Source organism: Notolepis coatsorum (genome assembly GCF_963971535.1).
Source record: "Notolepis coatsorum genome assembly, chromosome: 2".
NCBI classification, from domain to species: Eukaryota; Metazoa; Chordata; class Actinopteri; order Aulopiformes; family Paralepididae; genus Notolepis; species Notolepis coatsorum.
In genome coordinates this window covers 86,243,797-86,263,796 of record NC_140166.1, presented here as the reverse complement: position 1 = coordinate 86,263,796, position 20,000 = coordinate 86,243,797, and the positions used below count along the sequence as shown (strand labels likewise).

The 20,000-nt window shown below is 46.5% G+C and overlaps 1 protein-coding gene across 3 annotated transcripts in view; it reads right to left on the bottom strand.

Moving 5' to 3' along the window:
* arnt2 (aryl-hydrocarbon receptor nuclear translocator 2) overlaps positions 1-20,000 on the bottom strand; it is a 376,808-nt gene that overhangs the window by 38,346 nt on the left and 318,462 nt on the right. For all 3 annotated transcript variants that reach the window (XM_084307418.1, XM_084307419.1, XM_084307420.1), the window contains exons 13-14: positions 2,892-2,967; positions 1,993-2,116 (exon numbers count right to left, since the gene is read on the bottom strand). In XM_084307418.1, coding sequence (XP_084163544.1) covers positions 1,993-2,116; positions 2,892-2,967 — 200 coding nt within the window. The remainder of the gene's footprint in view (positions 1-1,992; positions 2,117-2,891; positions 2,968-20,000) is intronic.

The following is a 20,000-nucleotide window of genomic DNA, read 5'->3' as shown; positions in this document are numbered from 1 at the left end:
TGCATCACACAGTTGCATCATCCCGATCAAGCTCAATAGCTTCTGTAACACAAACGCAACTACTCTGTACATGCCATTGTTGTTTAATAATAACTCCCGGTGTTTAACACTTTGATTGCCTAAGGTTAAATTCATGATATACCATCCCTTGCCAGCTCTATTTGTCTATGGAGAAGTTCCCCTTCTTTGCAGGGCTATAACTTTTTAAATTCTATTGCTAGATTGCCATTATTAGGGCCCATTCAAGGTCCTATATGTATTGTTCATGGTGTAGCAACGTTAAACTTTTTCATTCACATATTCATACTAAAATATGATCTAAAGTATAAGTATGTTTTCATCTCTTTCTGCAGCTTTCTCCAGAACGTGATATATAGCCCCAAATGCATTATATTGATGATGAAATACAGTTTGATAGCAATCAGCGCGATATAAAAAATTCCAACTGGAAGTACTTCTGGAAGTTACTACACGTCATCTGATGTTGACCGGATGGGCGAGGGGGCGTTTATAATTCCGTGGGCAGCGTTATACCATTCATCTAATGTGGGACATATGTTCATCAGATCAGTTAGTATCGAACACGGAAATATTACACGCTAAAACTCACCCCAGTCTCCGCGGGCCGTTGGGCGATCAGCGTGGGGTAGACAGTTTTCCATTATGGGATGTAAAAATACCCGGTCCATTTCCAGGTTGTATAATGGTATATACGTCCAAATCATGTTGTTTATCGAGTTATTGGCAACGGATCGCTATGTATTGTGTCAAGATGGAGTCGCGGGAGCTATAGAGAGTGGCCGGAAGTAATATGGGTGATCAGCACTTCAGCCACATCACTTCCTGTTTGCCGCTTCTGCCGATCGGCCACCAGATGGCGCTCTTGAACCGCTAGAGGATTGAGAGGAGCTCTGAACTGTGTGTGAAGGCTGCGGATGGAAAATATGATTCCGATCACAGATTTTTGAAATATTGATATCAAAGACGAGTTACGGCGTCTTCGGCAACTTGAGCATGGCGGGGAAGGACGCCTAAACGCGTTCTTTGGCAACTAAAGTGTTAATAAACACTTCCAGCCAGGACATATCTGGACATATAAGACATATATGTATAATTTTCTTTTTTTGTTGGCTGGGTTTTGCATGCGGATTAAGGGAGATGTCAATCTGTTGTCGACGGCGGTAAAAGCCTGATCAAGCTCAATAGCTTCTGTAACACGAACGCAACTACTCTGTACATGCCATTGTTGTTGTGATGTTTTCACATGCGGGGTAAGGGAGAGGTGGGCTATCGCGTCATCGGTTCAGGAGAAGACGCGTTTCGCTTGTAAAGATGGTGACACAATGGGGGGCGTCTTCAGAATTGCGCACTCTGAAAGCTGGTCTCGGAAAGTAGCGTCTTCAGGCTCCCAGAACGCAGTTCCATGTGGATGAAAGGTACATACGATCAAATACTTTGCCTGATACGACCGAAATCGTTTTAGTCTGGACAAGGCCTGAATGTATGTGTGTGTGTGTGTCTGTCTGTCTGCTGATAGGTGCTGTGAGTGTGTGGATGTGTGTGTGTGTGTGTGTGTGTGTGTGTGTGTGTGTGTGTGTGTGTGTGTGTGTGTGTGTGTGTGTGTGTGTGTGTGTGTGTGTGTGTGTCTGCTGAGAGCTGTTTGTCAGTATAGGGTCCGATTACTCAATTGGATTCAATTTCGATTCACCAGGTTTGACTTAATTTGTTTCGATTCAATATGGATACAGTGAGGCTTGACGGCGCTGGGTTCAGGGGACAAAGAACTGTTGTCAAAAGATGTAATCTGGTGAACTGAGTTTCCATAGTAGGTCAGCAAACTAGAGAGACATCTGCAGGACGGGAGGCACGCTAGAAATAACGTTTAGCGAAATAAAGGCATAGATTAAAAGATCTATCTTGGGATTTTCAGAATCTATGACAATTTTCTCTGCCCTTTCTCAGTGTGTGTGAGTGTGTGTGAAATTATCTTACATCCAGAGATGCCGGTGTACATCTCTGCGAAGCGTGGGTCTCTCTCCTGGGTGAAAAGAGCTTCTGTCTTGTCTATGCTCTTGGCCGTGTCATGAACACCCACGCCCACACCGGCTACTGGCACCTTCAGACACACACACACACGTGGGAATGATTAGTCAACTAACCTCTTTCTGTTCTCTTAGTACATGCATACTTTTTTTTAATGATGGAAAATCGCTAGCATCAAAGTGATATTCACAAGTATGCATGGAAGTGAATAGATAAACAGACAGACAGACAGACCGACAGACCGACAGACCGACCGACAGACCGACAGACCGACAGACCGACAGACAGACAGACAGACAGACAGACCGACAGACCGACAGACCGACAGACAGACAGACCGACAGACCGACAGACCGACAGACAGACAGACAGACAGACAGACAGACAGACAGACAGATAGACAGATAGACAGATAGATAGATAGATAGATAGATAGATAGATATACAGATAGATAGACAGACAGACAGACAGGTAGATATATAGATAGACAGACAGACAGACAGACAGACAGACAGACAGACAGATAGATAGATAGATAGACAGACAGACAGACAGACAGACAGACAGACAGACAGACAGACAGACAGACAGACAGACAGACAGACAGACAGACAGACAGACAGACAGACAGACAGACAGACAGACAGACAGACAGACAGACAGACAGACAGACAGACAGACAGACAGACAGACAGACAGACAGACAGACAGACAGACAGACAGACAGATAGATAGATAGATAGATAGATAGATAGATAGATAGATAGATAGATAGATAGATAGATAGATAGATAGATAGATAGATAGATAGATAGGTAGATATACAGATAGATAGATAGTAGATTACCTGGGAGAGGTCGTAGGCAGTCAGTCCATCTCTCTGGTGAACCTCCAGCTCTGCCTGCTGCTGCTGCTGAAGCTGCCTGTAACACACAGTAACACAACATCAGTACAGACAATTATACTACAATTGTTGTAGTAAGTAGGTTCAAATTGAGATATTGGCAATTTTTTGTGCTTTGAGTCTCCTTATTTACAAAACGTAATCCGACTTGTAACAAACACATCTATTTCTATATTTCCTATCGTTTCTCTATCTACTCCAGTGCACTCCGCAGATGTGTGACCAGGCACAGACATTAGGTCTTATTGAGTACCGTAAATCCTCTAATATAGGACGGGTCTTGTATTTACCTCAGCTGCAAAGAGCACCAGGCCTTTATTAGAGAGAGGCTTATATAAGAGGCAGACCTTAATTTCACAAACTGGCCAATTGTAATTGTGAAACTGTGGTGGATTAACATAATTCACACACTGAAGTTGGAACTGTCTATAGGTTGCGGGGTCCGGGGACAATTTAGTGTGTGGTACCTTCTCGACTCTACCTGAGTCGAATCGAGTTGATAACATGCAGTAGCTTTAGCTGACGCTATCATAGCCATCATGATATGTAATGTCAACTGGACAACGCCAGCCCCGCCTGCCAACGCCATATAGATAGCGAACATTAACTAACATTTGCAAAACAAAGCCAACGTCATCCAGCCGACACCACAGATCTAGCTATGACAACGTTAGCTAACGCTAATGCTAATGCTAACGCTAACGAAGTGAGAGTAGGGAACGGTAGAGAGAATGGTAGAGAGAGGCAGCACTTAATTTGCATTGGCAAGAGTTTATATCATTCTATATCACGGCATCGATTAATCGTGCAGCCCTAATGTGTAACTACTGTAGGAGGGATATGAGGACTGTGTGTAACTAGGAGGGATATGAGGACTGTGTGTAACTAGGAGGGATATGAGGACTGTGTGTAACTAGGAGGGATATGAGGACTGTGTGTAACTAGGAGGGATATGAGGACTGTGTGTAACTAGGAGGGATATGATGACTGTGTGTATGTGTAACTAGGAGGGATATGAGGACTGTGTGTATGTGTAACTAGGAGGGATATGATGACTGTGTGTATGTGTAACTAGGAGGGATATGAGGACTGTGTGTAACTAGGAGGGATATGAGGACTGTGTGTAACTAGGAGGGATATGAGGACTCTGTGTAACTAGGAGGGATATGAGGACTGTGTGTATGTGTAACTAGGAGGGATATGAGGACTGTGTGGATGTGTAACTAGGAGGGATATGAGGACTGTGTATGTGTAACTAGGGGGTATGAGGACTGTGTGGATGTGTAACTAGGAGGGATATGAGGACTGTGTGTATGTGTAACTAGGAGGGATATGAGGACTGTGTGGATGTGTAACTAGGAGGGATATGAGGACTGTGTATGTGTAACTAGGGGGGATATGAGGACTGTGTGTATGTGTAACTAGGAGGGATATGAGGACTGTGTGTATGTGTAACTAGGAGGGATATGAGGACTGTGTGTATGTGTAAATAGGAGGGATATGCGAAAAGACAAATGTCAATGGACCTGTCTCAAAACCCTGCCCTCTTTTCTTGATCCTCCAATCACAGCTGTCGCTTACCTCAGACTTCCTCGTACAAACTTTGATTGGAGGATCAAGAAAAGGGGCAGGGTTTGAGATAGGTCTATTGCCTTGTGTACATTGACAATAAAGTAATCTTCTATGCTCCAATATATTAACCTTGTGAGTTACTGAGTTACTGCATGAGTGAGTTAGTGACAGCGCCGGTCAGAGATATCCACTCAGGCAGCCTGACTGATTCATGTTGAAGGCTTTCTGTCTTTTCATAACGACTGCAGGACGCAGCATCTGGACTGGCGTGGTTTTTCAAAAACATTAAAAAGTAATAAATCCTTGGAATTTTACAGTCTGTCCACAGCTGTGACCAGAGTTGACTAAATTAACATCAGGTTTAGTTGCACTCATGGTCTAAATACCAATGTCTTTGGCTTGGTGTCCATTAGTGGGGTATTTGTATTTGTGAAATGTACCTTTTAAAAAGGACATTGTCATGTTAATTCCACCCAAACCACACTGTGCCTATTATAGACACACACCATTACACAACACTGTGCCTATCATACACACACACACACACACACACACACACACACACACACACACACACACACACACACACACACACACACACACACACACACACACACACACACACACACACACCATTAAACAACACTGTGCCTATCGTATACACACACACACCATTAAACAACACTGTGCCTATCGTATACACACACACACGCACACAACATTAACACATTGAGCGCCACACCCCTTCTGGGAAATTAGGTCTAGCACGCCACCGCTTTAATCAATGGGAGGACGGGGATATTTGCGAGTGCTTAAAATATATCTTAAATTATGGCTATGGGAGGGCGGTCAGGTGGCGTAGCGGAGATTGCGCTCGTCACCAATGCTGTGGTCTCGACTCCCGGAGTCAGCGTTGCCTTGGGCTGATCGCTATACTAACTCGTTTGGCTGGGTTAGGGGGAGGGAAGCCGTGGGTGGGAAACTGGTGTTGTGGACAGCGACACCTACAGGTCAGGTCTGGGCGCTTGCTCAGCGGAGGCAGGACTTGAGGAAGGCAGCGTGACCTCCCACGCGTTACACTTCACCAATGAGAGTCCTCGCTGCCAGGTGAGAAGAGAGTCACTGGCTGTCGCCGCACGTGTCGGAGGAAGCGTGCGGATACTTCAGGGTTCCCTTGTACCGACCAGTAGGAGAACATGCTTTTTTAATTAAAAACGAAGGTTCGAACGTCTGTTTCGAAAAACCCTGACGAAGTTCGAATCCCAAAAACAGGCTTCGGGGACAGCCTACACACACACACACACACACACAACACACAACACACAACACACACACACACACGGTCAGACAGTTCAGTAACTTTTTCCGGTGAACATTTTGTCCTCTTCCTCGGTCCTGAGGTCCATTAGTATCCTAGCAACCGACTTCCTCCAATCACACCCAGTCCATTTGTTAAGTAGAATGTCAGGGCAATTTGCTCTAAATCATCCACTCACTATCAAAAGCCTCACTGTGGTTCCCTTCCCAGGCTTTCAGGGGTGATATTTGCAGCATAAAGACGGCCCCTGAATAGCCTTGGACCACGAGAACAGGAAGGACTACAGTCAAAAATAATAACCATGTCTCCGCATCTCTGGATGAAGTGAATCACCCTTGTAGTTAACAGGAGGAGACGTGCACGGAGCAGAACACTGATTGAGCTTGCTTCTATCTATCTATCTATCTATCTATCTATCTATCTATCTATCTATCTATCTATCTATCTATCTATCTATCTATCTATCATTTCATCTGTTTGTCTGTCTGTCTCATATGGTAAATGGTGCATTTATATAGCGCTTTTATCCAAAGCACTTTACAATTTGTTCCTCACATTTTACCCATTCACTCACACATTCACACCGACGGCGGAGGCAGCAATTAGGGGTTAAGTGTCTTGCTCAAGGACACTTCGACACGCTGCCAGGGAGAAGCGGGAATCGAACCGGGAACCTCCGGATTACCAGACAACTGCTCTACCTCCCGAGCCACTGTCACCCCCAGATAATAAGTGGAACTAAAAGAAGTATCTTGCTTGGCTGATTCATCTATAAAATCACTTGTTTAGCTTGGCACTTCTTTTTGCAGTGTGTAACTATTAGGGCAGAGGAGGCACATCACTGGCACACCGGGAGAACCATGAGCCCATTCCATTATCCTCTCTCTCTCTCTCTCTCTCTCTCTCTCTCTCTCTCTCTCTCTCTCTCTCTCTCTCTCTCTCTCTCTCTCTCTCTCTCTCTCTCTCTCTCTCTCTCTCTCTCTCTCTCTCTCTCTCTCTCTCTCTCTCTCTCTCTCTCTCTCTCTCTCTCTCTCTCTCTCTCTCTCTCTCTCTCTCTCTCTCTCTCTCTCTCTCTCTCTCTCTCTCTCTCTCTCTCTCTCTCTCTCTCTCTCTCTCTCTCTCTCTCTCACACACACAGACAGGCATTCAGGTTAGTACCAGTGTTGGGCTCGTCACAAAAAAAAGGGAGTAATATGATTCCTTGTTAAAGTTATATTACTGAAATTGAGATAGTGATTAGTTTCACTAATGTTATTACTTACGTTATTACATGCACACACGGACACACACAGGCCAGTGGAAATGTTTTTAAATAATTAAAAGTAAATTTCCTGAAAAATCACACACGAGGTATGATGGAGCGAAAGCACACACACACACACACACACACACACACACACACACACACACACACACACACACACACACACACACACACACACACACACACACACACACACACACACACACACACACACACACACACACACACACACACACACACACACACACACACACACACACACACAACACACAACACACACACAGGGGTCAGCTGGAGTGCCAGTGGAGTGAAGGATAATATTTAAACTCTGAAAGAATGCTGGATTTCTGGGTTCAGAACAAGTGCCAGGTTTCCACAGCGATAGAACCTCCTCTAGAACAGCTACTCTGAAGACAATCCCTCCTCACTCTATACACACTGACTTAACACACTCTCAGTGTTGGTGCTTCACTCTATACACACTGACTTAACACACTCTCAGTGTTGGTGCTTCACTCTATACACACTGACTTAACACTCTCTCAGTGTTGGTGCTTCACTCTATACACACTGACTTAACACACTCTCAGTGTTGGTGCTTCACTCTATACACACTGACTTAACACACTCTCAGTGTTGGTGCTTCACTCTATACACACTGACTTAACACTCTCTCAGTGTTGGTGCTTCACTCTATACACACTGACTTAACACACTCTCAGTGTTGGTGCTTCACTCTATACACACTGACTTAACACACTCTCAGTGTTGCTGCGTCACTCTATACACACTGACTTAACACACTCTCAGTGTTGGTGCGTCACTCTATACACACTGACTTAACACACTCTCAGTGTTGGTGCTTCACTCTATACACACTGACTTAACACACTCTCAGTGTTGCTGCGTCACTCTATACACACTGACTTAACACACTCTCAGTGTTGGTGCGTCACTCTATACACACTGACTTAACACACTCTCAGTGTTGGTGCGTCACTCTATACACACTGACTTAACACACTCTCAGTGTTGGTGCTTCACTCTATACACACTGACTTAACACACTCTCAGTGTTGGTGCTTCACTCTATACACACTAGGGCTGACCTTCGATATTTTTTTTGGAATTCGAAGCTTCGGGGCCGCGATTCGATTTTAATTCGAAGCATCGAGATAACAAAAAAATAATAAAAATAAATCTTTTATTTTTATTTAAATTGTTTTATGTTGTGGGACTTGTAGAGCACTTTGTTCAACTTTGTCAGTGCTGTAAAGTTGAAACCTTTTTAAATCTTAGACAAACTAAACACTTTGCTTTCATGAAATATTGTAAGCCGTCATTTGAGGCTTTATAAAAGCAGCACAATGAACACAAATCTGTCAGTACCGAGTCCGACCTCATCTTAAATAACAAACAGAATTGCTTGTTGTAATTAACAAAGAGAGGCAGAGTTGATTTAGCAAAAAAAATAAAAATAAAAAAATCTTTTTAAATTATTTTTTTATTAATAGATTCACATTTTATTTTTATATTCGAATCCCTTGCCCATCGAACGAAGCTTCGAAGTATTTAAGACAGCCCTAATACACACTGACTTAACACTCAGTGTCACTGCTTCACTCTATACACACTGACTTAACACACTGTCAGTGTTGCTACTTCACTCTACACACACACTGATTTATATACAACTACCATTCAAAAGTTTGGGGTCAACTTATTTTTTTAAGAAAAGCACAGTTTTTTCAATGAAGATAACATTAAATGAATCTGAAATACACTATACATTGTTAATGTGGTAAATGACTATTCTAGCTGCAAACGTCTGATGTTTAACACATTGAGTGCCACGCCCCTTCCGGGAAGTGACCTGGCCTTGCCGTCCATTAACCCCATGTAAACGTAGTTGTAGTTTGTAGAGCTAAACCTATATTTTATATTATAGCTATGGGTCTAATAACGGCGTCGATTGTCAGTGAGTTGCTTCCAGTCAACGTGCAAAAAACTGATAATTTTTTCATCCGTACATTTCCGTTTTATAACAGTTTTGAATATGAATATAGTTTTGGTGCTTCTGAGTAATTCCAGGAAAAAGACGCGAAAACAGCGTTTTTGTGTAATTCAATAAGCGCGTTGTAATTTTTGGCCTGATTATCGAATCTTCCTGAAATCAACGCTAGATTATCATTATTATCCTTCCTCGTGCAGGAATGAAATGTGCCCTGGAGCGCGGCACTCCCCCCCTCCCCTCCTGCACCCAACGGCACACAGCCACACACATAAAACACAGATAGCTTCAATCGCGGTAGAAAGAAATATCAGATCAACGCAAGCTTTTATATATAGAGTCCTTACCTGGTATCTGATGTAATGCAAAAAAAATAATCCAATTATCTGATCGCCATTCCAGTTATCCACAGCGATCCTGTCTCTGACGTTGTTGGGCATTGCACATGAACGGTCAGGCGGGGTCAGTTGTCCAAACCATCCCTACAAGCGTGTGTTTTGCCGGAGTGTTTAGGACCCACCCCCACGCCGCAGCTCGGTAGAGAAAAGAAACGACCCCGTTTCTAATAGAGTGCAATAATGGCCGAAGGCGTTAGAGGGCGGTATAAGACCGTCTGCCAGCTCAGACACACTCAGAACAGTATGCACAAGGTGCCCCGCTGAATTATGAATGGCAATAGCGATTAAAAGAAATACTGTGAGAAAAACGTAGTTCTACGTTTCAGGCACTCAACCATCGGGCGACAGAAACGTAGTTCTACGTGAACGGCACCCAATGTGTTAATGGAATATCCACATAGGTGTATAGAGGCGCATTTCCAGCAACTATCACTCCAGTGTTCTAATGGTACATTGTGTTTGCTAATCGCGTTAGAAAGCGAATGGATGATTCGAAAAACTTGAAAACCCTCGTGCAATTACGTTAGCACAGCTGAAAACGGGTTTGCTGGTTAGAGAAGCTATACAACTGGCCTTCCTTTGAGCTAGTTGAGTATCTGGAGCATCCCATTTGTGGGTTCGATTATACTCTCAAAATGACCAGAAAAAGAGAACTTTCATATGAAACTCGACAGTCTATTCTTGTTGAAATTAAGGCTATTCCATGTGAGAAATTGCCAAGAAATTGAACATTTCCTACAACAGTGTGTACTACTCCCTTCAGAGAACAGCACAAACGGGCTCTAATCAGAGTAGAAAGAGAAGTGGCAGGCCCCGGTGCACAACTGAGCAAGAAGACGAGTACATTAGAGTCTCTAGTTTGAGAAATAGACGCCTCACAGGTCTTGAACTGGCCGCAAAATGCCAGTGTCAACATCTACAGTGAAGAGGCGACTCTGGGATGCTGGCCTTCTAGGCAGAGTGGCAAAGAAAAAGCCATATCTGAGACTGGCCAATAAAAGGAAAAGATTAATATTGGCAAAAGAACACAGACATTGGACAGAGGAAGATTGGAAAAAAGTGTTTGAGGTGTTTGGATCACACAGAATAAATGTTTTGAGACGCAGAACAAGTGAAAAGATGCTGGAAGAGTGCCTGACACCATCTGTCAAGCATGGTGGAGGTAATGTGATGGTCTGGGTCTGCCCTATGGTACGCAAGAAGGCACTTCAAGCCAATCCAACTTGTGGGAGGTGCTTCGGGAAGCGTGGGGTGAAATTTCTTCAGATTCCCTCAACAAATTAACAGCTAGAATGCCAAAGGTCTGCATTGCTGTAATTGCTGCAAAGGGAGCATTATTTAACGAAAGCAAAGTTTGAAGGACAAAATTATTATTTCAAAATAAAAATCATTATTTCTAACCTTGTCAATGTCTTGACTATATTTTCTATTCATTTTGCAACTCATTTGATAAATAAAAGTGTGAGTTTTCATGGAAAACACGAAATTGTCTGGGTGACCCCAAACTTTTGAACGGTAGTGTATATTTTTTTGCCTTTCTATAATCTTTTCCCCATCCAATTTAGTTGTTATGCCAATTCCCTTCCTGGTCGTTGCGCGCATTGCCCCACTGTTGATTTGGGGAGGGCGTAGACTATCACATGCCTCCTCCGATACATGTGGAGTTGCCAGCCGCTTCTTTTCACCTGACAGTGAGGAGTTTCACTGGGAGAACGTAACGCGTGCTGAGGTTCACGCTATTTGCTCCAGATCCCCTCCCTGCTGAACAGGCCAGTAGGAGTCGCTGTTTGCAACGACCTGGACTCATACCCCACCGGGTTCCCACCCGCGAACACTGCCAATTGTGTTCGTAGGGACGACAAGCCGGAGGTACCACTGACAGCTGGAGTCGATCCCAGAGTCTCTGCAGTGGTAGGCGAGTGATTAGACCTCTACGCTACCCTCATACACACTAATTTAACCCACTCTCAGTGTTGATGCTTCACTCTATACACACCGTTTCAAAATAAACACAGACATTAGAGATAAAAGCTAGCTGCTAGCTGTCCATTCAGCACCGTGGATCTATGGACAGCTAGCAGTGCTTCAAGTTGATCAAGGTAGCACTGCTAGCTGTCCATTCAGCACCGACGGCAAGGGCCACATAGCTCCCAGTCTGCAGAGTCTGTGTCAGCTGGTGCTGTCCCAGGTGCTGATGTTTTTTTTTAGTTCCTATTGTTTTATTGTATTGTATTGTATGAGTGCAACTAATTGTAAGTTCAGATCAACGTAGAACTGCTGGCTGTCCACTGTAATTGTAAGTCTCCCTCTCAGCCTTCCTACTATCTCAATACATAACCTTCTCTCCCGTGTCTCATTCTCAGCCTTCCTACTGTCTCAATAAATAACCTTCTCTCGTGTCTCCCTCTCAGCCTTCCTACTGTCTCAATAAAGAACCTTCTCTCCTGTGTCTCCCTCTCAGCCTTCCTACTGTCTCAATAAAGAACCTTCTCTCCTGTGTCTCCCCTACTCTGTCTCCCTCTCAGCCTTCCTACTGTCTCAATAAAGAACCTTCTCTCCTGTGTCTCCCTCTCAGCCTTCCTACTGTCTCAATAAAGAACCTTCTCTCCTGTGTCTCCCTCTCAGCCTTCCTACTGTCTCAATAAAGAACCTTCTCTCCTGTGTCTCCCTCTGAGCCTTCCTACTGTCTCAATAAATAACCTTCTCTCCTGTGTCTCCCTCTCAGCCTTCCTACTGTCTCAATAAAGAACCTTCTCTCCTGTGTCTCCCTCTCAGCCTTCATACTATCTCAATAAATAACCTTCTCTTCTGTGTCTCCCTCTCAGCCTTCCTACTGTCTCAATAAATAACCTTCTCTCTTGTGTCTCCCTCTCAGCCTTCCTACTGTCTCAATAAAGAACCTTCTCTCCTGTGTCTCCCTCTCAGCCTTCCTACTGTCTCAATAAATAACCTTCTCTCCTGTGTCTCCCTCTCAGCCTTCCTACTGTCTCAATAAAGAACCTTCTCTCCTGTGTCTCCCCTACTCTGTCTCCCTCTCAGCCTGCCTACTGTCTCAATAAATAACCTCCTCTCCTGTGTCTCCCTCTCAGCCTTCCTACTGTCTCAATAAAGAACCTTCTCTCCTGTGTCTCCCCTACTCTGTCTCCCTCTCAGCCTGCCTACTGTCTCAATAAATAACCTTCTCTCTTGTGTCTCCCTCTCAGCCTTCCTACTGTCTCAATAAAGAACCTTCTCTCCTGTGTCTCCCCTACTCTGTCTCCCTCTCAGCCTGCCTACTGTCTCAATAAATAACCTCCTCTCCTGTGTCTCCCTCTCAGCCTTCCTACTGTCTCAATAAAGAACCTTCTCTCCTGTGTCCCACCTACTCTGTCTCCCTCTCAGCCTTCCTACTGTCTCAATAAAGAACCTTCTCTCCTGTGTCTCCCCTACTCTGTCTCCCTCTCAGCCTGCCTACTGTCTCAATAAATAACCTCCTCTCCTGTGTCTCCCTCTCAGCCTTCCTACTGTCTCAATAAAGAACCTTCTCTCCTGTGTCCCACCTACTCTGTCTCCCTCTCAGCCTTCCTACTGTCTCAATAAGGAACCTTCTTCCCCCAAGCCATCAGAACACTGAACTCTCCACTCACAAATACACATGAGCACACACAGACACACACACCACTCATGCGGCCTTGGCTAAATGACTAGTGCATTCAGCGGAGCAGGAACGATGAAGAATGGCTTCATCTGGTGGCCTCGCTGGCAACCTATAGTCACACACGGCCTCTGCCAATGGAAGGGAGGTAATGACACACACACACACACACACACACACACTCACTCACTCACTCACTCACTCACTCACTCACTCACTCACTCACTCACTCACTCACAAGACTGACACACACTGTGACTGCCCTCCCACTCTGCCCGTGGGACTTCCTGTGTGTGTTCCTGGTCTTCCCAGGAGAGCTTGGGGGATTGTCTGCTACAGTAGCACGCCTGGGCAGCCTGGTCCTCCCTGCCTCCTAGCTGAGACACAACAGCACGTCCACCACCTGGTCCTCCCTGCCTCCTAGCTGAGACACAACAGCACGTCCACCACCTGGTCCTCCCTGCCTACTAGCTGAGACACAACGCACCATGCTCTACCCTATTCACAGGGAATGGAACCCATAACCCTGACAGTGTTAGTGCCATGCTTAATCTAAACAGGGCCACTTCTTAAGTGAAAAAAAATAAAAAAAAATAAAGCAGCTTTTGTGACCCAGCAGCATCTGTACTCCCGACAGCGAGGAGAGAAACTAAATCAAGATGTGTTGTAAAAGCGTATAGGAGGAAAAGCGAGGCCGCTCTGCTGGAGCAGCGACGTGAGGACGGCAGGTTCACTAAGGAGAGGCCTGTCGGTGCACAAACACTTCTGTGAGTAAATAAGATTGGTCTGCCAGTGGAAAAAGGGTTATTTGAGGACGTTAAAGCGAGGAGCACAGGAAGCCGCCTCTGGCTCCGCTCGGAGAAAACATACTTGTATATCACCGAGGAGTTCAGCAGAAGACACACAAATCCTCCGCAATTAGATTAGGGAGGCAGAATCTCCCCCCTCTCTCCCCCTGAACACACTCAAATCCCATCCCGACGCCGAGGGTAGGAGCGTGGAGGAAATCAAAGCGAAGGCACTTGTTTTTCACCATAAAAGTTGTTGTTACCCTATCCAGATAAACTGGAAACAGTTTTTCTGAATTCTTGTCCGCTGATCCCAGATTTAGATTAGATTAGATTATTAAAGTTAGTGCGTTAGATCAGCGGTGCACTGTGATGTGTGACTAACGGGTGTTATCTGAGGACAGATCCTGAGATTCCTGACCGACGAAAACATCACAACGATCTGTCACTGCTGATACCACTCTGTCACTGCTGATACCACTCTGTCACTGCTGATACCACTCTGTCACTGCTGATACCACTCTGTCACTGCTGATACCACTCTGTCACTGCTGATACCATTATGTCACTGCCTGTCTGTCCGACATCTCCGCCTGGATGACGACTAACCACCTCAAACTGAACCTAAGCTAAACAGAATTGCTCCACCTGCCGGCCAAATCCTCCCCCCTGACCGACCTCTCCATCACAGTCGAGAATGCAGCTGTGACCGCGTCCCCGACCGCCAAGAACCTTGGTGTTGTCCTCGACGACCAGTTGAACTTCTCTGCTCACATCGCAGCGACAACCAGAACCTGCAGATTCCTCCTGAGCAACGTCAGAAGGATACGCCCCTTCCTGACAAAAGAAGCCACCCAACTCCTCGTCCAATCAACAGTCATCTCCCGCCTCGACTACTGCAACGCACTGCTAGCTGGCCTCCCGGCCACTGCCACCAAGCCTCTTCAACTCATTCAAAACGCAGCGGCCCGCCTGATCTCAAACCTACCGAAGTCGGCCCATGTCACCCCACTTCTTAAGAGATAAGATAAGATATTCCTTTATTGATCCCCTTGGGGAAATTCAGGCATCATAGCAGCATGGGGGGGAGGGGGGGAGGGGTACAGGTAGTAAAACAACACAGTATACAGGTAGTAAAAGACAACACAGGCAGTGTAAACAATTTGATCAATATGGTCAATATAATTTACTATCTGACTAGCTGAGGAATATTCACATTATTATTCACAGTGTCACATGAGGTGCAGTATGCAAGAGGTAGTGTTATAATAATTTACTATCTACTGAGTATACATTAATCAAAGTACCAGGGTAGTCTACTTTGTCCCCCTTGGGTTCCTATAAGTCCCAGGTCAATGTCTGGTAGCAGTCGCTGTCGCTGCCCCCTGTTGTGGGGCCTGGAGGCTGCTAGTCGCTGCCCACTGTTGTGGAGCCTGATGGCCGCTGGTATGAAGGACTGTCCGAGGCGGTTAGTTGAGTGTCGGGGGGGGATGAGTCTGTGGCTGAACGAGCTTCTCATCTTGACTAGCTCGTCGTAGAGGGGGTGGTAGGGGTTCTCCATGATGGCATCCAGCTTCCTTATCATCCCCCTCTCTACCATCACCTCAAGTCTAGGTAGCTTGACTCCCACCACGGAGCTAGCCTTCCTCACCAGCTTGTTGAGCTTGTTGGTGTCCCTTGAGTTGATGTAGCCTCCCCAGCATGCCACAGCATAGAAGAGGATGCTGGCCACAACAGACTGGTAAAAAGACTGCAGCAGTTTGTTGCACACATTGAAGGACCTGAGTCTCCTCAGGAAGAACAGCCTGCTCTGTCCCTTCCTGTAGAGGGCCTCTGTGTTGTCCGACCAGTCCAGTTTATTGTTCAGGTGTACCCCAAGGAACTTGTATGAGTCCACCATCTCCACCTCCACCCCTCGGATGGAGATGGGAATCGGGGGGGGCCTCTTCTTGCCCCTCCGGAAGTCCACCACCAGCTCCTTGGTCTTACTGGTGTTGAGTTGGAGGTGGTTGCTGTCGCTCCACCCCACGAAGCTCTCCACCAGGGCTCTGTACTCCTCCTCATCATCGTCGGTGATGTAGCTTACGATGGAGGAGTCGTCTGAGAACTTCTGCAGGTGGCACCCGCTGGAGTTGCGGCAGAAGTCTGAGGTGTAGAGGGTGAAGAGGAAGGGTGACAGCACAGTTCCCTGGGGGGCGCCGGTGTTGCTCACCAGTACGTCAGACTGACTGTCCTTTAGTCTGACGTACTGTGGCCTCTCAGTGAGGTAGTCCTTGATCCAGGCCACCAAGCCGTGCTCCAGCTGCATCGCAGAGAGCTTCTCCGCTAGCAGTGACGGCTGGATGGTGTTGAAGGCGCTGGAGAAATCAAAGAACATGATCCTCACTGAGCTGCGCGGCTTTTCCAGGTGCGTGTACGCTCTGTGGAGCATGTAGATGATGGCATCCTCCACCCCGATGTTTGCCTGGTATGCAAACTGCAGGGGGTCGAGGGAGTCACGCACCAGGGGCTTGAGGTGTTGCAGGACCAGTCTCTCAAACGTCTTCATGACGTGTGACGTCAGAGCGACTGGCCTGTAGTCGTTGGGGGTGCTGGGACGTCCCTTCTTGGGCACCGGGACAATGCAGGAGGTCTTCCAGAGCTGGGGCACCCTCTCCAGCCTCAGGGAGAGGTTGAAAAGATGCTGGAGCGGTGCTGCCAGCTGCTCTGCACATACCTTGAGCACCCTGGGATTGGTGTTGTCCGGTCCTCTGGCCTTGTTTACATTAATTTTGGAGAGCTGCCTACTGACCTGACTGGTTGTGATCGTCAGGGTTGGGGGTGGTGGGCAGTCTGCTGGTGTTGGGGGTGGGGTGCCGTTGCTGATGGGTGTGGGGGGGTGGGGGGTGGGGGGGCTGCTTTGTAGGTGTGATCTGGTGCTGGTGTCGATGGGTGGGGGGAGGGGTGTGGGGAGGCCACTCTGGTCAAAGCGGTTGAAAAACGTGTTGAACTCGTTTGCACGCTCTGGAGGGCCCTCCACAGCTGTGCCCTGCTGTTTGAAACCAGTGATCTTCCTAACCCCCGCCCACACCTCCCTGGTGTTGTTGGCCTGTAGTCTGCCCTCCAGCCTGTCCTTGTAGCTGACCTTGGCTGCCCTTAGCTCTTTTTTGAGCTCCCTTTGGACAGCCCTGGCCTGCTCAGTGTCCCCTGCCATGAAGGCCCTCTTTTTCCTGTTTAGCAGGTGTTTAATGTCCTTGCTAATCCAGGGTTTATTGTTTGAGAAGCAGCGTACCCTCTTTGTGGGTACGATGCTCTCCTCACAGAACCTGATGTAGTCTGTGATGCAGTGGGATAGTCCATTAATGTCATCACCGTAAGCCCTCTCAAACATATCCCAGTCTGTCGACCTGAAACACTCCTGTAGCTCCTCCTCGACGTCGTCAGACCACTGTGGGACAGACATGGTGGTCGGGGGCTGTCTCTTAATGAGAGGCGTGTATGTGGATACAAGCCTCACAAGGTTGTGGTCTGACTGGCCGAGGGGGGGCAGGGAAGTCGCACTGAAAGCCTCCTTCACGTTAGCATACAGGAGGTCCAGAGTTTTGTCTCCCCTGGTTTTGCAGGTGACATACTGGGTGAAGTTTGTCAGGGTCTTGTTCAGTCTGACATGGTTGAAGTCCCCATTGATAAAAATAAATGCATCCGGGTGTTTTGTCTGAAGCGCCGCGACGGTGGAGTGTATGACGTCACTCGCCTGCGCCGCCGCCGCGCTGGGAGGGATGTAAACAGTGAGAGCCAGGACGTGTGTTATTTCTCGCGGTAAATAGTATGGCCGCAGACTCAGTGCCAATAGTTCAATGTCGGGGGAACAGATACGTTCCTTAATGGTGATGTGCCCCGGGTGGCACCATTTGGAGTTCACAAAGACAACAAGCCCTCCGCCTCTCCGCTTGCCGCTCTGTTTACTCCGGTCGGCGCGCACCACTGTGAAACCCTCCTGTTCTATTGCACTGTCCGGGATGTTCTCGTTCAGCCAGGATTCGGTGAAGCACAGTAGGCTTGCCTCCTTGTACTCACGCTGGTTGATCATCAGGGCTGAGAGCTCGTCGGTCTTGTTGACCAGCGATCGCACGTTCCCCATGACGACAGCGGGCAGGTAAGGCTTGAATCTCCTTCTGTCCTCTCTCCTGTCCTTCACGCTCGTGCCAGCTCGATTTCCCCGTCTGCGAATCCTTATTTCGGCTGGTAGATTCCTCGGTGGTTCTGCAACTCTGTTTCGAAAGCAGAGGAGAGCCTCCCTCGGGTAAACCAGCCCGCCGTTGTTGCTGTTGTTGTTGTTGTTGTTGTGCTGCCGCGGGTAAACCAGCCCGCCGTTGGTGTTGTTGTCCATTGTTCAGAGCTGTGCTCGACCGAACTTTCCTAACTCAGCTAACTTCACAGAAGTTGTTACAAATGCCTTAACTTGGTCTAAAGCAACGCATAGTCACTTATACACCTATTATGTAAGTATAATCACAAAAAGAATAATTAAGAAAGTAGTAAACGCGATAAGAAGTAGAGGGGGTGGGAGCTGCTATGAAAAGGCTGCCACTCTCCTCGGCGCCAACTACATAATTAGGGACATTAGGGACCTGCACTGGCTCCCCATTGCTGCACGTATCCGCTTCAAGGCCCTCGACCTAGCATACCGTGCGGCAAAGGGAACCGCTCCCGCCTACCTCCGGTCAATGGTCTCTAACTACACACCCTCAAGACCCCTACGCTCTGCATCTTCTGGTCGCCTCAGACCTACTCCTATCCGAGCTCCCGGAGGGTCATCAAAGAGAAGCCGCCTATTCTCAGTCCTTGCCCCACAATGGTGGAATGAACTACCCATCCCAGTTAGGACAGCCGAATCCCGTCCAATCTTTCGCCGTCGACTAAAGACTCACTTCTTCAACCATTATCTGAAATGATGTAAAAAAAAATTAAAATAAAATCTAACCCTGACTAACCTTACTGTCATGCACTTGTCCTAATAAACTAACCTACACTGTAACACGCAACACTTTGATGAACATTGTTACTCAGCTGATAGAGTTGTACCCTTCTTGCTGTCTTGTCGTACAGAACTTGTAAGTCGCTTTGGATAAAAGCGTCAGCTAAATGACTAAATGTAAATGTAAATGATACCACTATGTCACTGCTGATACCACTCTGTCACTGCTGATACCACTATGTCACTGCTGATACCACTCTGTCACTGCTGATACCACTCTGTCACTGCTGCTGATACCACTCTGTCACTGCTGCTGATACCACTCTGTCACTGCTGATACCACTCTGTCACTGGTGATACCATTATGTCACTGCTGATACCACTCTGTCACTGCTGATACCACTCTGTCACTGCTGCTGATACCACTCTGTCACTGCTGCTGATACCACTCTGTCACTGCTGCTGATACCACTCTGTCACTGCTGCTGATACCACTCTGTCACTGCTGATACCACTCTGTCACTGCTGATTAGGGATGGGCATTTTAAAGAAAAATCCAGATCGATTGATCACATGCTATACTCGATTGATCGTGTATTATTCGAGAAAAAAAATAAAATAAAAAATAAATATATATATATATATATATTAGAGCTGGGCCGTTAACGGCGTTAACGTGCTGCGTTAACGCTATACTAGTATCGCGCAATAATATAATTAACGCATTAATCTAAAAAAAATAATAATAATAATGTTTTTTTTTTTTTTTACCTTTATTTACCCAGGGTAGGTTCGCTGAGCACAGATGCTCTTTTTCAGGAACGCCCTGCTTCACATTCACACAGTTCCATTCACACCTGGGAGCTGCCCAGTACAACCACAGTTGACACCATTGGCCACTGAGCAGTTGATTCAAGCCATGTCACATAGTTCAAGTTTGAAATGATTCTTTCTGTTTTGCTCCTGAGAGTGTGCTAGATACTGTACTGTACTGGTAATATTATTTATTTGTGTTAACTTCTGAATAAAACAACTTATTAAACACAAGTACATCTTATTGAACATTATTTTGATATTTCATTACCAATTATCATAGCAAAACAGCTTTTT